The sequence below is a fragment of the Carcharodon carcharias genome, chromosome 11 (genome assembly GCF_017639515.1).
Source record: "Carcharodon carcharias isolate sCarCar2 chromosome 11, sCarCar2.pri, whole genome shotgun sequence".
In the NCBI taxonomy this organism is placed as follows: domain Eukaryota; kingdom Metazoa; phylum Chordata; class Chondrichthyes; order Lamniformes; family Lamnidae; genus Carcharodon; species Carcharodon carcharias.
The window spans coordinates 59,121,743-59,141,518 of NC_054477.1; the positions used below are offsets into that span (position 1 = coordinate 59,121,743).

At 40.3% G+C, this 19,776-nt stretch overlaps 1 protein-coding gene across 1 annotated transcript in view; it reads right to left on the minus strand.

Moving 5' to 3' along the window:
- mphosph8 (M-phase phosphoprotein 8) overlaps window positions 1-19,776 on the minus strand; it is a 70,418-nt gene that overhangs the window by 14,743 nt on the left and 35,899 nt on the right. Inside the window, exons 5-11 of the mRNA XM_041198908.1 lie at window positions 16,461-16,712; window positions 14,008-14,133; window positions 11,440-11,528; window positions 8,534-8,674; window positions 6,492-6,578; window positions 4,626-4,780; window positions 2,537-2,691 (exon numbers count right to left, since the gene is read on the minus strand). Coding sequence (XP_041054842.1) covers window positions 2,537-2,691; window positions 4,626-4,780; window positions 6,492-6,578; window positions 8,534-8,674; window positions 11,440-11,528; window positions 14,008-14,133; window positions 16,461-16,712 — 1,005 coding nt within the window. The remainder of the gene's footprint in view (window positions 1-2,536; window positions 2,692-4,625; window positions 4,781-6,491; window positions 6,579-8,533; window positions 8,675-11,439; window positions 11,529-14,007; window positions 14,134-16,460; window positions 16,713-19,776) is intronic.

Genomic DNA, 19,776 nt, shown 5'->3' on the forward strand with positions numbered 1-19,776 from the left:
GCTGATCATTTAGAACTGAAATGAGGAGAAATTATTTCACTCAAATGGTTGCTAATCTTTGGAATTCTCTATCCCAGAGAGTTGTGGATTCTCCATCATTGAATACATTTAAGGCTAGGATACTCAAATCTTTGGTCGCTCAGGGAATCGAGCGATATGGGGAGCAGGCAGGAAAGAGGAGTTGAAGCCCAACTCAGATGAAGAGTCATACGGACTCGAAATGTCAGCTGTGTTCCTCTCCGCAGATGCTGTTAGACCTGTTGAGTTTTTCCAGGTATTTTTGTTTTTGTTTCAGCCATAATCATATTGAATGGTGGAGCCATATGGCCTATTCCTGTTCCTATTTCTTGTGTTATCAGCAAATTGGTTATATAATTAACAAACACAGTGAATAGTTGAAGGTCTAACACAGGTCCTTGTAGGACACCCTTAGTCACATCCTGCCAATTAGAGTACTTGCCCATTATCCCTGCTCTGCCTCCTACTAAATTCTTAACCAGATTGATGATTTTCCTTCAAAACCATGACCTTCAACTTTAGCTGATGTTCTCTTTATCAAACACCTTCTAGAAGTTTATATAAATAACATTACTCTATAGACTATTGGCTATTGGTCACACCAACTCCATTCCAAACCTGCACCTCTCCACAAGGTGTGACCGAAGAAGAGAGCAATGTGTCCAGATACTACGCCTCCTCCTTACACATCAGGATGTCTCCAACCTGCACTCCAGCTCAGTGATGGATCAGGAAAGATTCAAGACCGAGACATCTACTGTGGCCGTTTTGCTTGAAACAGTCCTGCTGTCCACAAACTCCCACATACGCAGCCAAGACACACAAACTGCTCTGCCATACTTTAGATTATTTATATTATTTGCATCTGCCTTTAAATTCACTGCAAGTTATCTTTATTTTTCTACACACTAAGCACTAAAACAATGGAACCATTTTAAATACCTATTTACTAGGTACACTTGTCCCTGATTTGATCTCAAAAAACTCACCAGCCACTCAATCAGCTCCTTCCCTTCTGACATCACTGAAGGGGCTTCTTTTTAAACGTCTCTCCTTGACATTCACTCCCCCTTACTTCTGGACTTTCCAATTGAGATTCAGAATTTTCAAGTTTTTGGGAGGGTAGTTGGGTGAGGTAGTCGCAAGGTCTAGTGTCTTAGAAAGGGTTTTATAACTTTTTCTGGAAAACTATTCTGTTAAGAGAGTCGGAACCATCCGAAGTCTCCGATTTGATTCGTAGTTTTGGATGGCTCCGGTGCAAGGTAGTCACCCATCGGAAGTTTGAACTTCCCAGGCAATTACCATGCAGTCAGGGAATGGAAGTCCGGGCCTTAACTTTAAAGTAGCATGAAAGTGTCGGGAAGCCAGCAAGGGCTCACAGCAGTAGGCGTTCTAGAGACTTTTGAAAATTTCCCTTTTGTAAAATTTCACAAAAAGATTTTTATCCATTGCAGCAAAGATAATTGAGATATGTTCTAAATACTAGTCCTGCTTGCAAGCAGTGAATAATTTACTGACAGGTAATCACAAGCAAACCACTACTCTAACTGCCAGAAATAGTTGCCACATTTAATAGCAAGTTTCAAGCAGCATCTTTGTAAATGATGGTAACAAAAATGGTTTGCACCATTTGTCTTTCAAACCTATGACCTCTACCATCTAGAAGGGCAAGGGCAGATGCATGGGAGCACCACCAACTGCAAGTTCTCAAAGTCACATACCATCCTGACTTGGAACTCTTTCATCGCTCCTTCACTGTTGCTGGGTCAAAAGCCTGGAGTTCCCTTCCTAACTGCACTATGGGTATGCCTACACCACATGGCTGGTGATGGCTCAACCCTATCTTCTTAAGGGAAATTAGGGATTGACAATAAATGCTGGCCTAGCCAGCAATGCCCACATACCATGTAAAAAAAAAAGGCATGTGAATCAAAGAAATTTATATAAAGTCAAACTGCAGTTATGCCTCATATTGCACTAAAAAGTTTGGTAAATGTGCTTCTAACTCCTTTAAATCTGGATTCCCCTTATTGATTCCAGCCTGTTAAATTTGCTCAGTGTGTGCTCCAGTTGGAGGTAATAAAGAGAGAAAGAAAAACCTGGGGGTTCAAAACACAGGAGTTAACGTTTTTGAACACTTGATTTTACTCGAGATTCTCCAACTCTTTTTTCTGTTGATCAGTTGTATCAAAGAGCTCTATGCCTGACTACCAACAGTTCTGAAGGATCAAACCCAAAATGTTGACCCAAACATTTAGTTTCACATTCTCAACATTTTGTATTTTATTTCAGACTTACAAGAGCTTTTTTTCTGAAATGAAAACAGCCATTTTCAGTAAAAAGGCCATGCTTGAAGTCAAAGAGAAACTAAAAGTCAGAATCAAAAGGTGAAATCTCTTACTGATATTTTACGCAAGCCACACAAAGATCCCCCCTAATATTTTTAGAATAAGCCAATGAAGCCTATCATAGCCAGTATTAGGAGATTTTACGTTTATATTGCAGTAAGTTCACATACCTTCAACTGAACTGTGCTGAGGTTTATAGTTGAAGTCCAAAGCAAAGTCTGGTCCTTCACAAAGTCTGTGACAAGCTACAGGAAATACAGGTTCCAGCAATGACAGACGTGCTTCAAAGTAATCCCTGATTGTTTCATCTGTTACTCTGGATATACTAGTCAGAAAATTAAATTGCACATCCTGTAAGTTTTTAAATCCAAATAAACTAAAAAATTTGCCAGAACAAATTCTGTGTTCTTCAGTCTTTTCCAAACATGGTCATGAAAAATACAAATCAAAGAACACACTATACATTTACCTCTTAATAACATGGTGTGGATTTATTCCTGTGATCCTTAACATGATTAAATTGATGATCTCAGCCATACTGACAGGAAATTACCCACAGGAAGGAATGAGGCAAAAAAACACACTAATGGGAAATTCTGTTGGCATAAATCAAAGCAATTGTGACAAGAGTCCTGATTGTAAATTTCCCAGCTACAGTACTGGGGAAAGGAGAAGTATAAGACCATAGCTGGAAAAGGTCACATTGCTAAGAAAGTACTGTTTTGTTTTACTTTTCTTCCCTCTTCTCTGCAGGCTTCCACACACCCCAGTGACCGTCAAAGTACAGCCACAACCATTTAAGCGTGCATTCACGTGAACACGATCTGCCAGCAAAACATGGCAGCTGGTTATCATGTTAGGATTTCAAGCAGAGTTTTGACAACTTCAGAAATTAAAATTAACTTATTGGTTAAGCACTGCCAGATCTGGAATTTCAGTTCAGATCTTCATTCCCCCCTTAATGGAAGTGACTTTTCCACATCATGGTCAGGAAATTAGCCCATGCAGGCAGTCTTTCCATTTCTCTCCTGCTCTCAGACAGATTTTGCTGTCAGTGATCTGCATAGGAATTCTGAGCTTCTCCATGGTTAATATTTCTCAATGATATTGTAGAAAACATTCCTGGCTACCATCAAACTATGGAAGATGAAAGCTTTGCTTCTTATTCACCTATGGAGAGCTGAATGAGGCCGAAGTGAAGAAACTAATCTGGTTAGTTGCATCGCTAGCTGCATTTACAGTTCCTGCGATAGAATTTCAGCAGCTTTTGTCGGATAGAACTAAGTGAAAGCCATTAATCAATGGGTAATTGCGCTTGGAACAACTGGAAAACTGCCGGCCCACTGTTTTAAGCAGCGCCTTGGTAACTGATGCGTCATTTGCCAAAATAAGTGCTGTGTGGGATAAATGAGATGGTACAAGTGGTGAGGATTGTATTTGTAAGCCTAGACTGGAGGGTCTGAGCAATGAAATATTGGATAGGTTGGGGTTGTTTTCCTTGGAGCAGCGAAGGTTGAGCAGGGTCCTGATAGAGGTATATAAGATTATGAGGAGCATAGATAGGGTGTATAGGAAGGACCTTTTTCCATTAGTAGAAGGGTCAATAACCAGGGGGCATAAATTCAAGGTAAGAGGTAGAAGGGTGAGGGGAGTTCAGGAGATTTTTTTCACCCAGGGGGTTGTGGGAGTCTGGAACTCTGCCATTTAAGAAGTATTTAGATATTCACTTGCATTGCCATAGCCTCCAGGGCTATGGACCAAGCGCTGGAAAATGGGATTAGTGTAGTTAGGTCTTTGTTGACCAGCGCAGACACAATGCGCTGAATGGCCTCCTTCTGTGCTGCAAACATCTGAGTTTATAGGCGTGTGCTGGCAGGATATTCAGCTGGTTCAAACTCAATTCTAGCAGGGGTCTCTAGATCATGTGCCGGAAACTTCTCTAAACCAGGGTGCCAAAAAGCCAAAGAGACAAAACTGAGATCAGGAACCATACCACAGACCATGGGTTGAATCTTGGACCTGCCTATCCCAGATGGTTTGGCTACTCATTAGATAATCAGTTCCCCAGTGACTTAAAAACTTAACCAGTGCTCCTAAAAATACAAATATCCAGATATAATCAAAATATCAAGCAGTATAATGCTAAGACTAATACGGATGGATTAAGGTAGAAATCAGACATTTGAGATTGTTGAAAATAAGTCAATTTTAGCCACCTGACATAGCAACTTAATGCAATATTCCTGGTGATGCACTTACGTTTCCACGTGATTCTTTAGCAGATCATATACTAGTACGTTATTGCTCTGTTTAGCATAGTATAGAGCATTGTTCTGGTGTTTAGACAGGATGCCACAGTCTGCACCATATTCTAGCAGAAGTCTTACAATATCAGCATTTCCTCTCTTACAAGCCTACAAGAGCAAAACACAAATGTTAAAGGATCTGATGACTTTTATTCCTTTTTGTTGCAAACTAGCGTGTCTTAAGCTTTTCCTTCCATTCCCACTTGGTCATCTTTTTCCTTGTTTACATGTTGCCCTTGACAATGTTACTTGTAGGTACATAGTTTCCACAAGCATATGGAACGTACCCAAGCTTTCCCCCACCACCTTTGATTTTACAACCACCTATAGAAAAGAATCATAAAATGGTAACAAGCACAGGAGACTGCTAATCTGCACCAGCTATATACAAACTACTCAGCTACTCCCACTCCCCTGCCTTTTCCCCATCTCTCTGCAAATTACTTCTCTGCAGATAATTATGAATTCCCTTTTGAAAGTCATGATTGAATCTGCTTCCACCACACACACTGACAAAGCATTCCAGGTCCAAATGGTTTTAAAAAAAATTCCTTCTGTTGCCTCTGGCAAAAGAAAGTGTTCTCTGGTTCTTGACCCTTCCACCAATAGGAATAGTTCCTCCCTATACTATTGTATCAACTGTTACTGAATACTGGGAAAAGCAATGCCATCTTATTTTTTTCCCTACCAAAAATTCCATATGTTTGCCCTGATTACATTAGAACCAGGTTGTAAACAAGCTCATCGCTCTGTCTGAACCAGAACCAAATTTGAAATCCCATATGCGATCAGTCACCAAGATTGTCTACTTCCACAATATCACCTACATTTACCCTTGTTACTTCTACTATTGTTGAAATCTTTGACAATCCATTTGTTGCCTCCAAACTTGACTTTGTGATGACCTCCTAATCTCCGTTAAGAAAAACCTCAATGTCCAAGTTTCACTGCCCTCATCCTGCACATTAGGCCCTTTGCCCATCACCTTGCCATTTGTTTCCTATCCCACAACGCATTTAATTCAAAATTCTGCTTTACCAATCCCTCCAACCCTACCCATTTCTATCCTCCTCCAGCTCCATGCCCAGTCTGTGTTCTTCAGTCCACCAACTATGTCCCCATGCACTCCATGCTATCCTCCATTCTAAGATTGATAACAATCTTGAGGTGCCTTAGCCCTAAGCTGAAACCACTTGGTTCATAGTAATTCTCTTCCTACCTATAAAAGCCTCCTGAAAACTTCTCTTTTCAACCATTCTGTGTCATATAACTCCTCTATATCTGTTCAGAATCAGTTTCTCCTTGGTAAGGCTTCTTGGGACGTTCCCTGCAGGCTGAGCATAGAATGGCAGTGGAATTAAAATGTACAGCTGCCTCACCATCTGTTGCCATGTTTCATCCTTGCCCGACACCCCCTGATCCTCAACCTCTATTTAGATCCTTCAAACGCTATAAACATTTTCCTGATCTATTCTAAATCTCCTCCAATTATTAGGCCAGCACTAAGGAAATCCTCGACACTCTCTTGACCTTTCCTTCATGGAAGCAGTCAATCTCTGTTCAGTACACCCCAATCAGCTGAGCTTGGTAGCAAGTAGATTAATAAAGGTCATACTTTTGTTTCTAATGCAAATAACTGAGTTTAAAAACCCTGAAAAATACCAACAGTAAGTCACCTCACAAGCACTCTGAGATGATACTAATACCTGAAACAATTAGATTTTGGAATTTTGTTTTGGAACTTACAGCTTCAAACACGGATATAAACTTAACTTGCCCTATAGATTTTGATGATTTCACCACAACAAATGACATATACCTTCATTAATGCAGTTTCTCCGCTGATCTGTTGAACATTGACTTGGGAACCTGCCTCCAGTAGAATTGCCACTGTTGTAAGATAATTCTAAGGAAAGGTGGGAATAGAGAAAATAAAAGATGTTAAGGTACTTGTGTACTAAATATACACATTGTTACATTTAATAAGTATGTGGTCAATGGGAGCATTTGTTTAAAGTCTCCAGTTATAATAACTATTTAATCATTATGATCAAGACAGGTTTCATCTTATTTTAGAGCAATGGATTATTACTTTATTTTAGAGTCTTCTGGTCTTTATGGCACGTAAGTGGGGTTTCTGTCACACTTTGTGAAATTATATCATTACAGCAACAGAAAGTCAGAGGACATTCAAGAGCAGTGTTATCAAACACTCCTCACTAAATTGTGTATTTTATGGCCTACAAAGTGCGGCAGGAACTATGTACAGATGCTTCACTACTGGGTATACAGCACTAGTCTAGCCCTAGGTCATAAAGATTACAAGGTCCTAGGTATAATTTTCAGCATTTAGAGAGAGTTAGTTGTTCAACTGCAGTGCCCAGGGTGCATTTATTTTAAAATGGAGGAGAGGTGTGGAAAAACACATTTCCTTCCTTTCCTGGTCACTATCCTGAGTCCTGCAGGACGTCCATGTGTTGACATTGCATTATTTGGATTCATTGCAATGCCCTCCAAATACTCACTGCCAACACCATCTAGCTAGATTCACAGATGAAGAATGGTACTAGGGCATTCTTGCTCATTGAACTATAAACCAAGAGATGATGCCTTTAGGGTGGTGCGGGCAGGGTGGTGGTGGGAGGGGGGGGGGGGATTAAAGAAGTGAATGGGGAAAAAAAGTGATGATATTTATATGCGCGTTCTAGAACAGCAAGAATTTCATCTCCAACAAGCCAATACCAACTACAATTACAAATTTTAGTACCATTATCTTTTTGCAAGTAGAAAAAGGCTTGAAGGGTAGTAATAAGAGTCAAGCACTTTTGCACAATGCTTATCCCTGCCTAGCTTCAAAACAAAAAAACAAAATCATAGAGCACCCCACATATTAAAAACATAGAATGCAAAATCACTATTTGACATATCTTGTTTATTCTGTCCATAATCTGTTTTAACACAAACTACCTCAACCCATTTAATCATCTGGAACAAGTTTCTTTAAATTTCCTTCTGGTCCCTGCAATTCAAGCTATTATATTACACACAATATTTCATTAGCACTAGCTTTACTTATAACAAGAAATCCTAGGTCTAACACAGTATTACTCAATGTGCCAATCAACACAACATTTTTAGCTGAGTGTTTGTTTCATACATTTAATTACCCCTGTTCAGGGATGGGAGAAGCACCCCTAATCTCAGGCCTTGCTGAAGGCTCAACAATTTGGCATTCATCACCAGGTTCTCAATTATGCTACTTAGGACTGGGACCAGATTAGAAACAGGCTTTTTTCTTCTTTAAATACACACCATTACTGATATCATATCCCAGAACTTTTGCATGACCTCCACAGAAAAAGTGATGTAGCAAAGAAAACTCAAATATTTAATGGTGATTTAACCTAACAACAATTTGGCTTCAGGGGTGAAAATTCAGGCTATAACACAAAGCTGAATAAACAAGGCGGTTCCAGTCACAAGCCTGGTGTGTAGAGCATCAGCCAATTTCACCATGGCCAAAATTAGATATGGAACAATTTCCTTCATTATCCTCAGACTAGACTGAAAGGAAAAGTATTTTTAATCATTTAATTTTACTAAAAAATACATATTACACACAATACTTAAGTTATTTTCCAGAAACAGTTGTTATTGATAAAGAATCAGATCACATTACAAGGACACTGGTCATATTGGAAATTAAATAATGATTTTATCTGCAGCAATATTTAACAGGACTACTGTAAGAAATTAATTGTAGCTCAGTTTTATTACTTATTTGCATTTATAAGGCAAGAAAAACATAAAAAGTGTTTCTAACAATATAGATAATGAATAAATAGTAGTAGTAAACACAACCTTCTCAGCTGCATGCATCAATGCAGTGGTGCCATTCTTCTGCCTGGAACTGATTTTTGCTCCTTTCTTGATTAGCAATCTAAGGATGTCATCTTGTCCTCCAGCAGCTGCAAACATGACCAAATTCATTCCACTAGGGTCCTGTAACAGAGACATCATCCTAAATATGAAATTTTAAATGCAGGTTAGTCAATGAATTAACATTCACAATCCCATCCCACCAACCCCCCTCCAATCGACTGATATCAAGCATGTGTAAAATAAACCTAGAATTGGCCAGTGGCCCATTTTCTTCAAATTTCACCAGATTTCATGATATAGCTTCTCATTTTCTTCAATTGCTTGGATAAAGCTGATTATGGCCATCATTAATGTTACAAAAGATTGTGAACGGCAGTTTTGAAGCAATTCATTAAAAGCTAAAAAGAAACTTGTATTTATACTCATAACCTTAGGATGTTCCAAAACATTTTACAGCCTGTAAAGTACTTTTGAAATGCAGTCGCTGTCTTTTTTTAAAAAATTCATTCATGGGATATGGGCGTCTCTGGCTCAGCCAGCATTTATTGCCCATCCCCAACTGCCCTTGGTACTTAAGAGTCAACCACATTGCTGTGGGTCTGGAGTCACATGTAGGCCAGACCAGATAAGGACGGCAGATTTCCTTCCCTAATGGACATTAGTGAACCAGATGGGTTTTTATGACAACCTGGCAATGGTTTCACAGCCATCATTAGACTTATATTTTTTAATTCCAGATTTTTATTGGATTCAAATTCCACCATCTTCATGATGGGATTTGAACCCAGGTTCCCAGAGCATTACTCCTGGGCTTCAGAATTACTGGTCCAGTGACAATACCACTAGTGTTGCAGGAAAGATGGCAAACAAATTGCACATTACAAAGTCCCACAAGCAGCAACGTACCAGTTCCCACCACCAATTGATGGATATAGTTTTCGAGATAAATATTAGCCAGGACATGAGGAAGAACTCCCCTGCTCTTCTTTGAAATACTGCCATGGGATCTTTTACATCCATCAGATGGTACTGTTTTTCTTCTCCTTGTGCTTACTTAATAGATAAACATCAAGGCATCAACCATGCATAAGGGATTGATTAACACAGAAATATGTAGGTTCATTTAAAGATCTGAGAAGTCAGTAGCAGTATTACACAGTTGGAGAATGTGTACAAGAGTTGGTAGTCTCAGTTTGTTCTGAGGGAGCTAATGATACAGTGCATCATTTCCCTCTAGTGATGTATGCAGAAAACATAACCATACCCACATAAAGGTGTACAACAACAGGCAGGGCCTCATTTGAAAGATGGAACCTGTGACAGCACAGCATTCCCTTCTGCCTGCACATAAATGTTAGCCTGGATTGTGTGTTCAAATCTCTGGAGTGGAACTTGAACTAACAACCTTCTGACTCAAAATGTTATCAGTTTAAACAGCGTAAATTCTATTTAAAGCTACTAGCAGAATTATCCCTTCCTTTCAAAACTGGAAAAGATCATATAACAATGGCTGTTATTAAAACTGACTTCCTTACTATGAAACTAAATTCATTCCATAAGCATTCCATTGTCACCTTTTAGTTACCAACTCCTACCACAACAAGTTCAGATGTAAACAAATAAAAAGCTGGACACAAATAAGCATAATCTGAAGTGCCTATTAGTGTTGCTATTGTTTTCTTGGGGTAGCACCATGAACATTTGATAATGGGGCAAAAGCTCACCAGATGGTTCAAGACGCTTAAGCATGTCTATGTCTTTCAAAGCTTAAAAACATCTACAGTTAAAGTACTATTAGTGATAAAGTATAAAATAATTTTAATTTCATTCAGCAAATGGCCTCCAGCTGTAACCATTCTATGATCATAAATAAATAAATATTCAACAGATTGCATTTATATATGTCCATTAACACAGTAAAAAGACCAAAAGCTCTTCACAGGGGCATATCAATTGAAAACTGACATTAAGCCAAAGATAATACTTGGACAGGAAACTGATTATTTGATCAAAGGTTTAGGTGTAAGCATCGTCTTAGTGAGGGGAGAGAGGTGGCAAGGTTTGGGAAAGGAATTCCAGAGCTTATCACCCACATGGCTGAAAGGCAAAACAAGTGGGGGGATACAAAAGAGGCCAGAGTTGCAGAAACGCAGCGTTGAAGGCTGTAGGACTGTAATAGGGATAGAGAACAGCAAGGGCATGGGAGGATTTGAACATGGGGATATGAATTTTTAGATTGAGGTGTTGGTGATATTAGAGACAAAGGAGACCAGCAAGCACAGGGATAATGAGTAAACAGGACTTGGTGCAAGTTAGGGTGAAGGTAGAGTTGTGGATGAGGTTATAGAGGATGAAAGACAGAAGGCCGGTCAGGACAGAACTTAAAATAGATGAGACTGGCAATAACAAAACTATGTGATGGTTTCAGCAACGCATGGGCTGAGACAGGGGCAGGGACAAGTGATGTTATGGAGGTGGAAATAGATAGTTGCCTAAAACAGAGGGGTAAGAGAGTCACCAATGTGGTAAAACTGGGTATTATCGCATACATGTGGAACCTGATGTGGTTTTTGGGTGACATCAGCAAGTATCAGTATAAAGATGAGAAAGAGAAGGCCAAGAAATGATTGTGAGGGACACCAGAGGTAATAGTATGGGGTGGGAAGAGAATTCATTGTAGGAGGTTTTATGGCTACAGCTGGATAGACAAGAATGGAATCAGGCAAGAGCAGTCCCACTCAGCTGGACACTGCAGATATGTTGGAGGAGGATGCTGTGGTCAACTTTATCAAAGGCTGCAGACAAGTCGAGAAGGGATAGTTGTAGAAAGGGATACATATGCATCTGAGGTTTACAACAAATACAGCTTCTACATGTTTACGTACCTCTTGATCCAAATTATATTCTTGACCCGAATTTAGAGCCAGTTTTACAGTCAAATAGTTCCCACTTTTTACTGCATCTCGCAACACACCTACAAGATTAAAAGATTTATAAAACCAAACAAAAATATTTTTAATCCATTAGAAACTTCCCTAATACTCACATATTTGCACCTTACTAGCTTAATTACATTAAAATTATCTCAGTAAAATATCAAAGATGATAATAAATTGGAACTTTAGAATAGTGACGAACTCAATGCATTGACGAAGGACAAGTGCAATTGGGCTTGTCAGTATTTTAACTTACAACGGACATACTTATGTTCAAGTTATAATTATTAAAAATGATTCACATTCCTCACTTGGCAAGAGTACACCTTAACGATTCTTCATTTTCCTCACTGTGGTGGAGCCTGTCCACAAAAAGCAGGACAAATACAAACAAGCCAATTACCGCCCCATCAGTCTACCCTCAAATCATCAAAATGATGGAAAAGTGTTGTCGACAGCACTTGTTCACCAATAACCTGCTCATGATGCTCAGTTTGGGTTCTGCCAGATTCACTCGGTTCCTGACCTCGTTGCAACTTTAGTCCAAACGTGGACAAAAAGAGGTGACAGTGACTGCCCTTGGCTAAGTGTGGCATTAAGGCAGCATTTGTCAGAGTGTGGCATCAAGGAGCCCTAGCAAAACTGAAGCCAATGGGAATCAGGGAAAACCCTCCCCTTTGGTTGGAGTCATACCTAGCACAAAGAAAGATGGTTGTTGGATGTCAATCATCTTAGCCTCAGGACATCACTGCAGGAGCTCCCCAGGATACTGTACTAGGCCCAACCATTTTCAGTTGCTTCAATGGACCTCCCTTCATCAGAAGGTCAGATATGGAGATGTTTGCTGATGATTGCAGTGTTCAGCACAATTCATGACTCTTCAGATACTGAAGGAGTCTGTGTCCGTATGCAGCAAGACCTGGACAACATTCAGACTTGGGCTGACAAGTGGCAAGTAGCATTCGCCCCACACAAGTGCTAAGCATTGACCATCTCCAACAAAAGAGAATCTAATCATCTCCCCTTAACATTCAATGGTATTATCCCCACTATCAACATCCTGGGGATTAAGAAACTGAACTGGACCAGCCATATAAATACAGCAGCTACAAAAGGTCAGTGGCCAATTCCACAGTGAGCAACTTACCTCCCATCTCCCCCAAGTCTGTCCACCATCTATAAGGCACAAGTCAGGAGTGTGAAGGAATGTTCTCCACTTGCCTGGATGAATGTTGCTCCAACACTACTCAAGAAATTCGACACCACCAACTGGTGATCAGTATCCCCTTAAACATTCACTCCCTCCACCACCAAGGCACAGTGGCAGCAGTATGTACCATATATAAGATGCACTGCATCAACTTGCCAAGCATTCTTCAACAGCATCCTCTAAACTTGCATGTTCTACCACCTAGAAGGACAAGGGCAGTAGGTGCACTGCCCTGACTTGGAACTATAATTGCGGTTCCTTCACTGTTGCTGTTGAAAATCCTGCAACTCTCTTCCTAACAGCACTGTGGGAGTACTTGAACCAGATGGACTAGAGTTGTTCAAAAAGACAGCTTACTACCACCTTCTCAATGGCAATAAAGGGATGGGTAACAAATGCTGCCCCTGTTAGCAATGTCCACAAGCCATGAAAGAATTAAAAAAAAAAGCAAATTTGTATTAAACGATCAAATAATTTGTCCTACACACTCTCCGGTTTGAAATAGAACATATCAATGCTCTTAGTAAGCTGAAAACGTACTTCAGACTGAAGTGGCATGAGTCTGCTTCAGCAACAGCACACAATTCTAACATTATTGGAACTTTGAGGAAAAATTAAAGAAAACTTTTAAACTCTAAATCTTCCTTTATTTACACATCTACAAAACTATCTGAGCTTGGAGCTAAACTGAGGGGCTCGTCTATATGGATAAATATTAGTCACACTCTTTATATTTGATTATTGAATAAATTTTAAAGGAGGACTTATATAATAGCAGTGACCTACCTAGATTTGACACCATAAATCCACAAGACTAAGAGTTAACGACAAGTTCAAGAATCCACAATCATCTTTTGAAAATATATAATCCACTTTAAGCATTTCTATCACCAATTATTAAAATAAGATGCTGATCTCTGGTCAGACTCCAACATTTTTAACCAGAGCAGAAAAATAGTTTTTGCATAACTACTTAAGGAAAGATCTAATTCTTTGCAAGACACCATGGCAGGGCCGAAACATTTTGAAATAAGTGTATAAACTGATTAAAGCTCAACCCTCAAACTAATCTCTGTTTTGCATTGTTTACCTCAACCTTAATCCAGACTATAAATCATATAAGCATTACTGAATCCCCAAAATTAATTTCAGATAATATAACCTGTAATTACAAGTTCCATTTGAATTACAAGTACGCTATTAATTGTTATGCAAAGTATAGCTCAATCAAATTAATTTATTATAATGATTTTGCAAGTGGCCTCCAAGACACTGCTTATACAAAAAAAAAATTTATTGACACTCACTATTGGATATTATCTTTGGTGTAGAAATCAAGTCATCGTTTCCATCCAAATGTTTTTGAAAATCTTCCAATGTCATCCAATCAAGTTGTAGGTCCACACCCAACTTTAACATTTCCTGTTTTCCATCTAAATATTCAAACAAATGAAATGTTTAAGATTAAAATTAACAGTTATAATGTAGCTTGCTGATGCAGAAGTACTAATAAAGATGATCTTGAATTGCATGCTCATTTCCAGGAAATGATACAGCAAGTAGTTCAGGAAGAAAAGGATCTAGGAGTTACTGTGCAAAGATATCTGAAGGTTCCTGACCAATACAGAGAAGCTGTTACTAAAGCTAACACGTATTAGCTTGTATAAATAGAAGGATCCAGCAAATCAAGGTGACTGTTCTAACATTATACAGATCTTTGGCTGGACCACACCTTAAGTACTGTGCCCAGGTTTGGCCCCCTCACATGATGCTTGGAAAGCATTGAGAGGCGGCAAGCTTTGAGAATGTCCCCGGTTTATAGAACCTTAATTACTCACAGGCTTTACTGTCAGATCCAATTGCTCACGAGCAGTGTAGGCTTGAAGGTGGCCCAACTTCAGGTTATAGAATGAAAGAACAGAGTGGATTGCATGTCTGTTGATACATTCCCATTCCGTGAATCTGGAGTAATGTCCAGGAAACAAGTGTTGAGGTAACAAACAATCTCCGGGACAGATTTTGAATGAGTTGTTTCCCCATATTGGCCCGCGGTTTTCTACCTTTCCCAGAAGATTAAGTAGCTGTGGGGGCTGGTAGGAGGTGTCTGGTTATGAAACCCAGCCACCTATAGTGAATAAAGTGCTTAAGGGGGATTCAGTGGCATATGGGTAACGTCACTGGACTAGCAATCCAGAGGCCCAGGCTAATGCTCTGTGGTCATGCGTTCAAACCCCACCAACTGCAACTGGTGTAATTTAAATGCAACGAATAAATCTAGAATTAAAAGCTAGCCCTGATAATAGTGACCATGGCAGCATTTGACCGAGTGTGGCATCAAGAAGCCTGAACAAAACTGGAGTCAATGGGAATTCAGGGGGAAACTCTCCACTGGTTGGAGTCATACCTAGCTCAAGGGAAGATGGCTGTGGTTGTTGGAGATCAGTCACCTCAGTCCCAGGACATCACTGCAGGAATTCCTCAGGGTAGTGTCTTAGGCCCAACCATTTTCAGGATGGCGGGAAGGTCGCCGATAATGTCACAATTGGGGATGCTCGCTAATGATTGCACAATGTTTAGCACCATTTGCAACTACTCAGGTACCCAAGCAGTCTGTGTCCATATGCAGCAAGACCTAGATAACACTCAGGTTTGGGCTGATGTGTGGCAAGTAACATTCTCACCACACAAGTGTCAGGCAATAACTATCGCCAATAAGAGAATATCCAACCATCTTCCCATGATATTCAGTGGCAGTACCACTGCTGAAACCCCCGCTATCAATGTCCTGGGGGTTCCAATGACCAGAAACTGAACTGGACCAGCCATATAAATACTGTGGCTACAACAGCAGGTCAGAAGCTGGGAATTCAGCAGCCAGTAACTCACCTCCCCAAAGCCTGTCCACCATCAACAAGCCACAAGTCAGGGGTTTGATGGAATACCTATTATTTGCCTGAATGAGTGCAGCTCCAATAACACTCAAGCAGCTCAACACCACCCAGGACAAAGCAACCCCCTTGACTGGCACCCCATTCAACATCCATCCCCTCCAACACCGATGCACTATGGCAGCAGTGCGTACCATCTACAAGATGCACTGCAGCAATTCACCATGGCTCCTTCGACAGTATCTGCCAAACCTGCGACCACCTAGAAGGACAAGGCAGCAGATGCATGGGAACACCACCACCTGGCAATTTCCCATCCAAGCCACACTCCATCCTGATTTGGAACTATATCACTGTTCCTTCACTGTCGCTGGGTCAAAATCCTGGAACTTTCTTCCTAACAGTACTGTGGGTGTACCCACATCAGATGGACTGTAGTGGTTAAGATGGTGCTTCACCACCTTCTCAAGGGTAATCAGAGATGGACAATAAATGCTAGCCTAGCTAGCAACACCCACATTCTGTGAAATAATTAAAAAACCCAAAACAGGAGGCATCACACCCAATTCCCAGACTATGCTAAGTTAGCCATATTCTTCTGTGCTACAGGGCTCTACAATTGGTGTAAGCACACGTTAACTCCTTTCAGATGTAAACAAGATAGCTCAACTGTTTGGAATCTTAATGCCAAAACTGTCCCTAAATGTTAAAAGACGGTACCTTGAAAAATAAGATTTTACAGTACTGCAAGTATAAAACTAAACATCTAAAGGATGAGAGACTGATAGATCGGACATTTCATAAAATAACTTTTCTCAATGTAACAAACACAAAATTTACTTCAGCTATGCAAAAAAAGGTCTAGTTTATACCTGTATTCTCCTCAGTCTGAGATATTGTATCGAGAACCTCTTGAGTTTCTTCAATTGCATTCTGCAGTCTGGAGTCATTCTCCTCTTTTGTGCTTTTATCTTTTTGTACCTGCTTCTTCCCTTTGGTTCGGTTATCCTCAAATTTAGAATCAAGGGAAACTGTGTCTTCTTTATTTTCCCTGTCCCCATCATCACTTGCATCAGAGAAGGGAATCAAGAATTTGTCGAAAAGGCCCTTTATCTCTCGATTGTCTACAAAGTAAATGAATACTTTGTAATGAATACAAAGTAAAAGAATAAGTACACAATACTAATAGGTAGGGGCAGGAGTCTCCAGATTATTTTTCAAACTACCACAGTGAAGTTCATAATGGTCATTTGAACCAGCTACTTATAGCCTTGTCAGCACTCGAGGGAATCAACATAATTTTTAAAAATCACTTGCATTTGCCTGAAAGTAACTGTTAAATGAAATCAGCAACTCACGGTGTTTGATACATGAAAATACTCAAAATAACAGCTGTAAAGTTATTTACAGCATTGCATTATTTTTAATTTCCTTCATTAAGTTGGCATTCTTTTACAATCCTCTTGGTTACAATTCTCTGTCTGAAAAAAGTATTTATTTCATATTGGCAGTTCAGGCATCCCTTTAACCTCCGATGGGTAAAAAATTGTGATAAACACAACAGTTTATTATTAATAGTTCAATTCTGGCTGATATTTGTGCAAAACTGACAGCTCACGGTGCAGGACAAATTTATGTTAACTATAGTCAGAAAAGCTGATCCTCAGTTACTTGCATGCTGTTCAACATCCACTAGCAAGACAATCATCCGTGTCAGCCAATACCACTGCCAGTCAGCTACGCAAAGAACCAACCACACGAAAGGCATCGAAGGGAAAGTACATGATGAATGGGGCCATTTTCATTAAATGCCTGAATCAGAACACTTTCTGCACCCCCATCCCCCCAAGCCTTCACAGCATCAGAACTTAACTGTGCTGCATAGCAAAAAAACTACTATTGCAACTGGCTACCACAGCACATACCCTGAATTTCTACAGAAGCTTGTTACAGAAGCTTGTAATGGGCCACCACTTGCATTATCTTGGAAGGTTGATTTCCAGTAGTATGGCATCAAGCAAAGGTCATTAACTTATTTCAGGCAGGTAAGGACTCAGTTAATAGTGAACCGCCATAAGAAGCTGGAGTGACACCCAAACTGAACATGGTTTTCAGGAAAAAAAACAAACATTGTATTATCTTTTGGAATAGCAGCGTACGAAACCTTTTTGGCAAAAATACTTTTCTGACAAAAAGTTTGTTACCGCCATACTGGACCCACCCACCTAGTTGAATTACAACTATGGAGCTAACATTTGAGCGTATAGATGGAAGATCACAACAGCGTGTGAAGATACCAGATCAATAGCATCCCTTGGAAAACCATTCGAGCACCACTTCATTTTAATCAGTACATAAATTAAATTGTCTGCAACCAGATTATGGAAATTCTGATATCAGTGCTTTGTTACTCAAGTTAGTAACTTTTCCATCCCGGAAAAAACGCAAAAAAATGGCAATGAAATGCATCTTCAATCTAGCACCAAAAGGATCGCACTGCCTGTCTTTCATTTGCGCAATGTTTGCACCTCTTGTAAACTCACCATTATCCCAAATAGCCAACTTCTTAAACATACTCACCCTGTTCACCTGGATACATTCATGAATGGTGGCGAACCTATAAAAACCATCTACTGAAAACTGCTGATAAAGTTGCATAAAACACTAAATAACCTGTTGAAACTTTCCAACTCTGCCTAGGGATCAAATACCTCAATTTTACCATTAATTTCTCTTGCACACTACTATTCAGTAACAAATTAGCACACCCAGGTTTAAACTTGCTTATCACACACTAAGCTAGTCAATACTCAGCTGCAAACTACCATGAATCTATCAAGCAGAATGAACTGTGACATAGTCCCTCTGCTTCTTGTTCAGATGGAGAGGCAACCTGCTCTAATTTGTTCTATCCATCATACTCCCTGGCAATACTCCAGCAATAGTACCGAGACTGGTGCTCCAGAACTTGCCACGCGTCTAGCCAAGCTGTTACAGTACAGTTACAATACTGGTCTCTATCATGCTATGCAGGGATATTCGCTAATGATTGCAAAATGCTCAGCACCATTCATGACTCCCCAGATACTGAAGCAGTCCATGTCCAAATGAAGAAAGACCTGGACAATATCCAGGCTTGAGCTGGCAAGTGGCAAGTATCATTCAAGCCATACAAGTGCCAGGCAATGACCACCAAGAGAGAATCTAACCAAAGCCCTTTGACGATCAATAACATTACCATCACTGAATCCCGCACTAACAACATCCTGGGGGGTTACCACTGACCAGAAACTGAACTAGCCATATAAATACTGTGGCTACAAGAGCAGGTCAGAGGCTAGGAATCCTGCAGAGTGTAACTCACCTCCTGACTCCCCAAATACTGTCCACCACCTACAAGGCACAAGTCAGGAGTGTGATGGAATACTCTCCACTTGCCTGGATGCAGCTCCCACAATACTGAAGAAGCTGGACACCATCCGGCACAAGGCAGCCCACTTGACTGGCAACCCATCTACAAACATACACTCCCTCCACCACCGACGCACAGTAGCAGGAAGGTGTACTATCTATAAGATGCACTACAGGAATTCACCAAGGCTCCTTAGACAGCACCTTCCAAACCCACAACCATTACCATTTAGAAGGATGAGAGCAGCAGATAGATGGGGACACCACCACCTAGAAGCTCCTTTCCCTCCAAGTCAACCACCATCCTGACTTGGAAATGTATCATCATTCCTTCATGTCGCTGGGTCGAAATCCTGGAATACTCTCCCTAACAGCACTGTGGATGTACCTACATCACATGGACTGGAGTGGTTCAAGGTGGCAGCTCACCACCACCTTCTCAAAGGTAATTAGGGATGGGCAATAAATGCTGGCCTAGCCAGTGAAGCCCACATCCCCTGAATGAACAAAAGAAAAATTGGACATCAAGACACCTGATAAAGGCAACTTTATAACACATTACATCAAAGGTCTAACTAGTCTATACTGGTGTTTCTTTTCCACAAGAGCCTACTCCCACTTTAATTCCCTCTTTCCACCCTGCCCTTTGGATCCCTCTATCCCCTTGCTCATGTAATCATCAAGGCTCCTCTTAAATGTAAACAACGCCATCTGCTTGTGGCAAGTACCACAATCTCAGTACTCTGTAAAGACATTTCTCATTTCTTTTTTGAATTG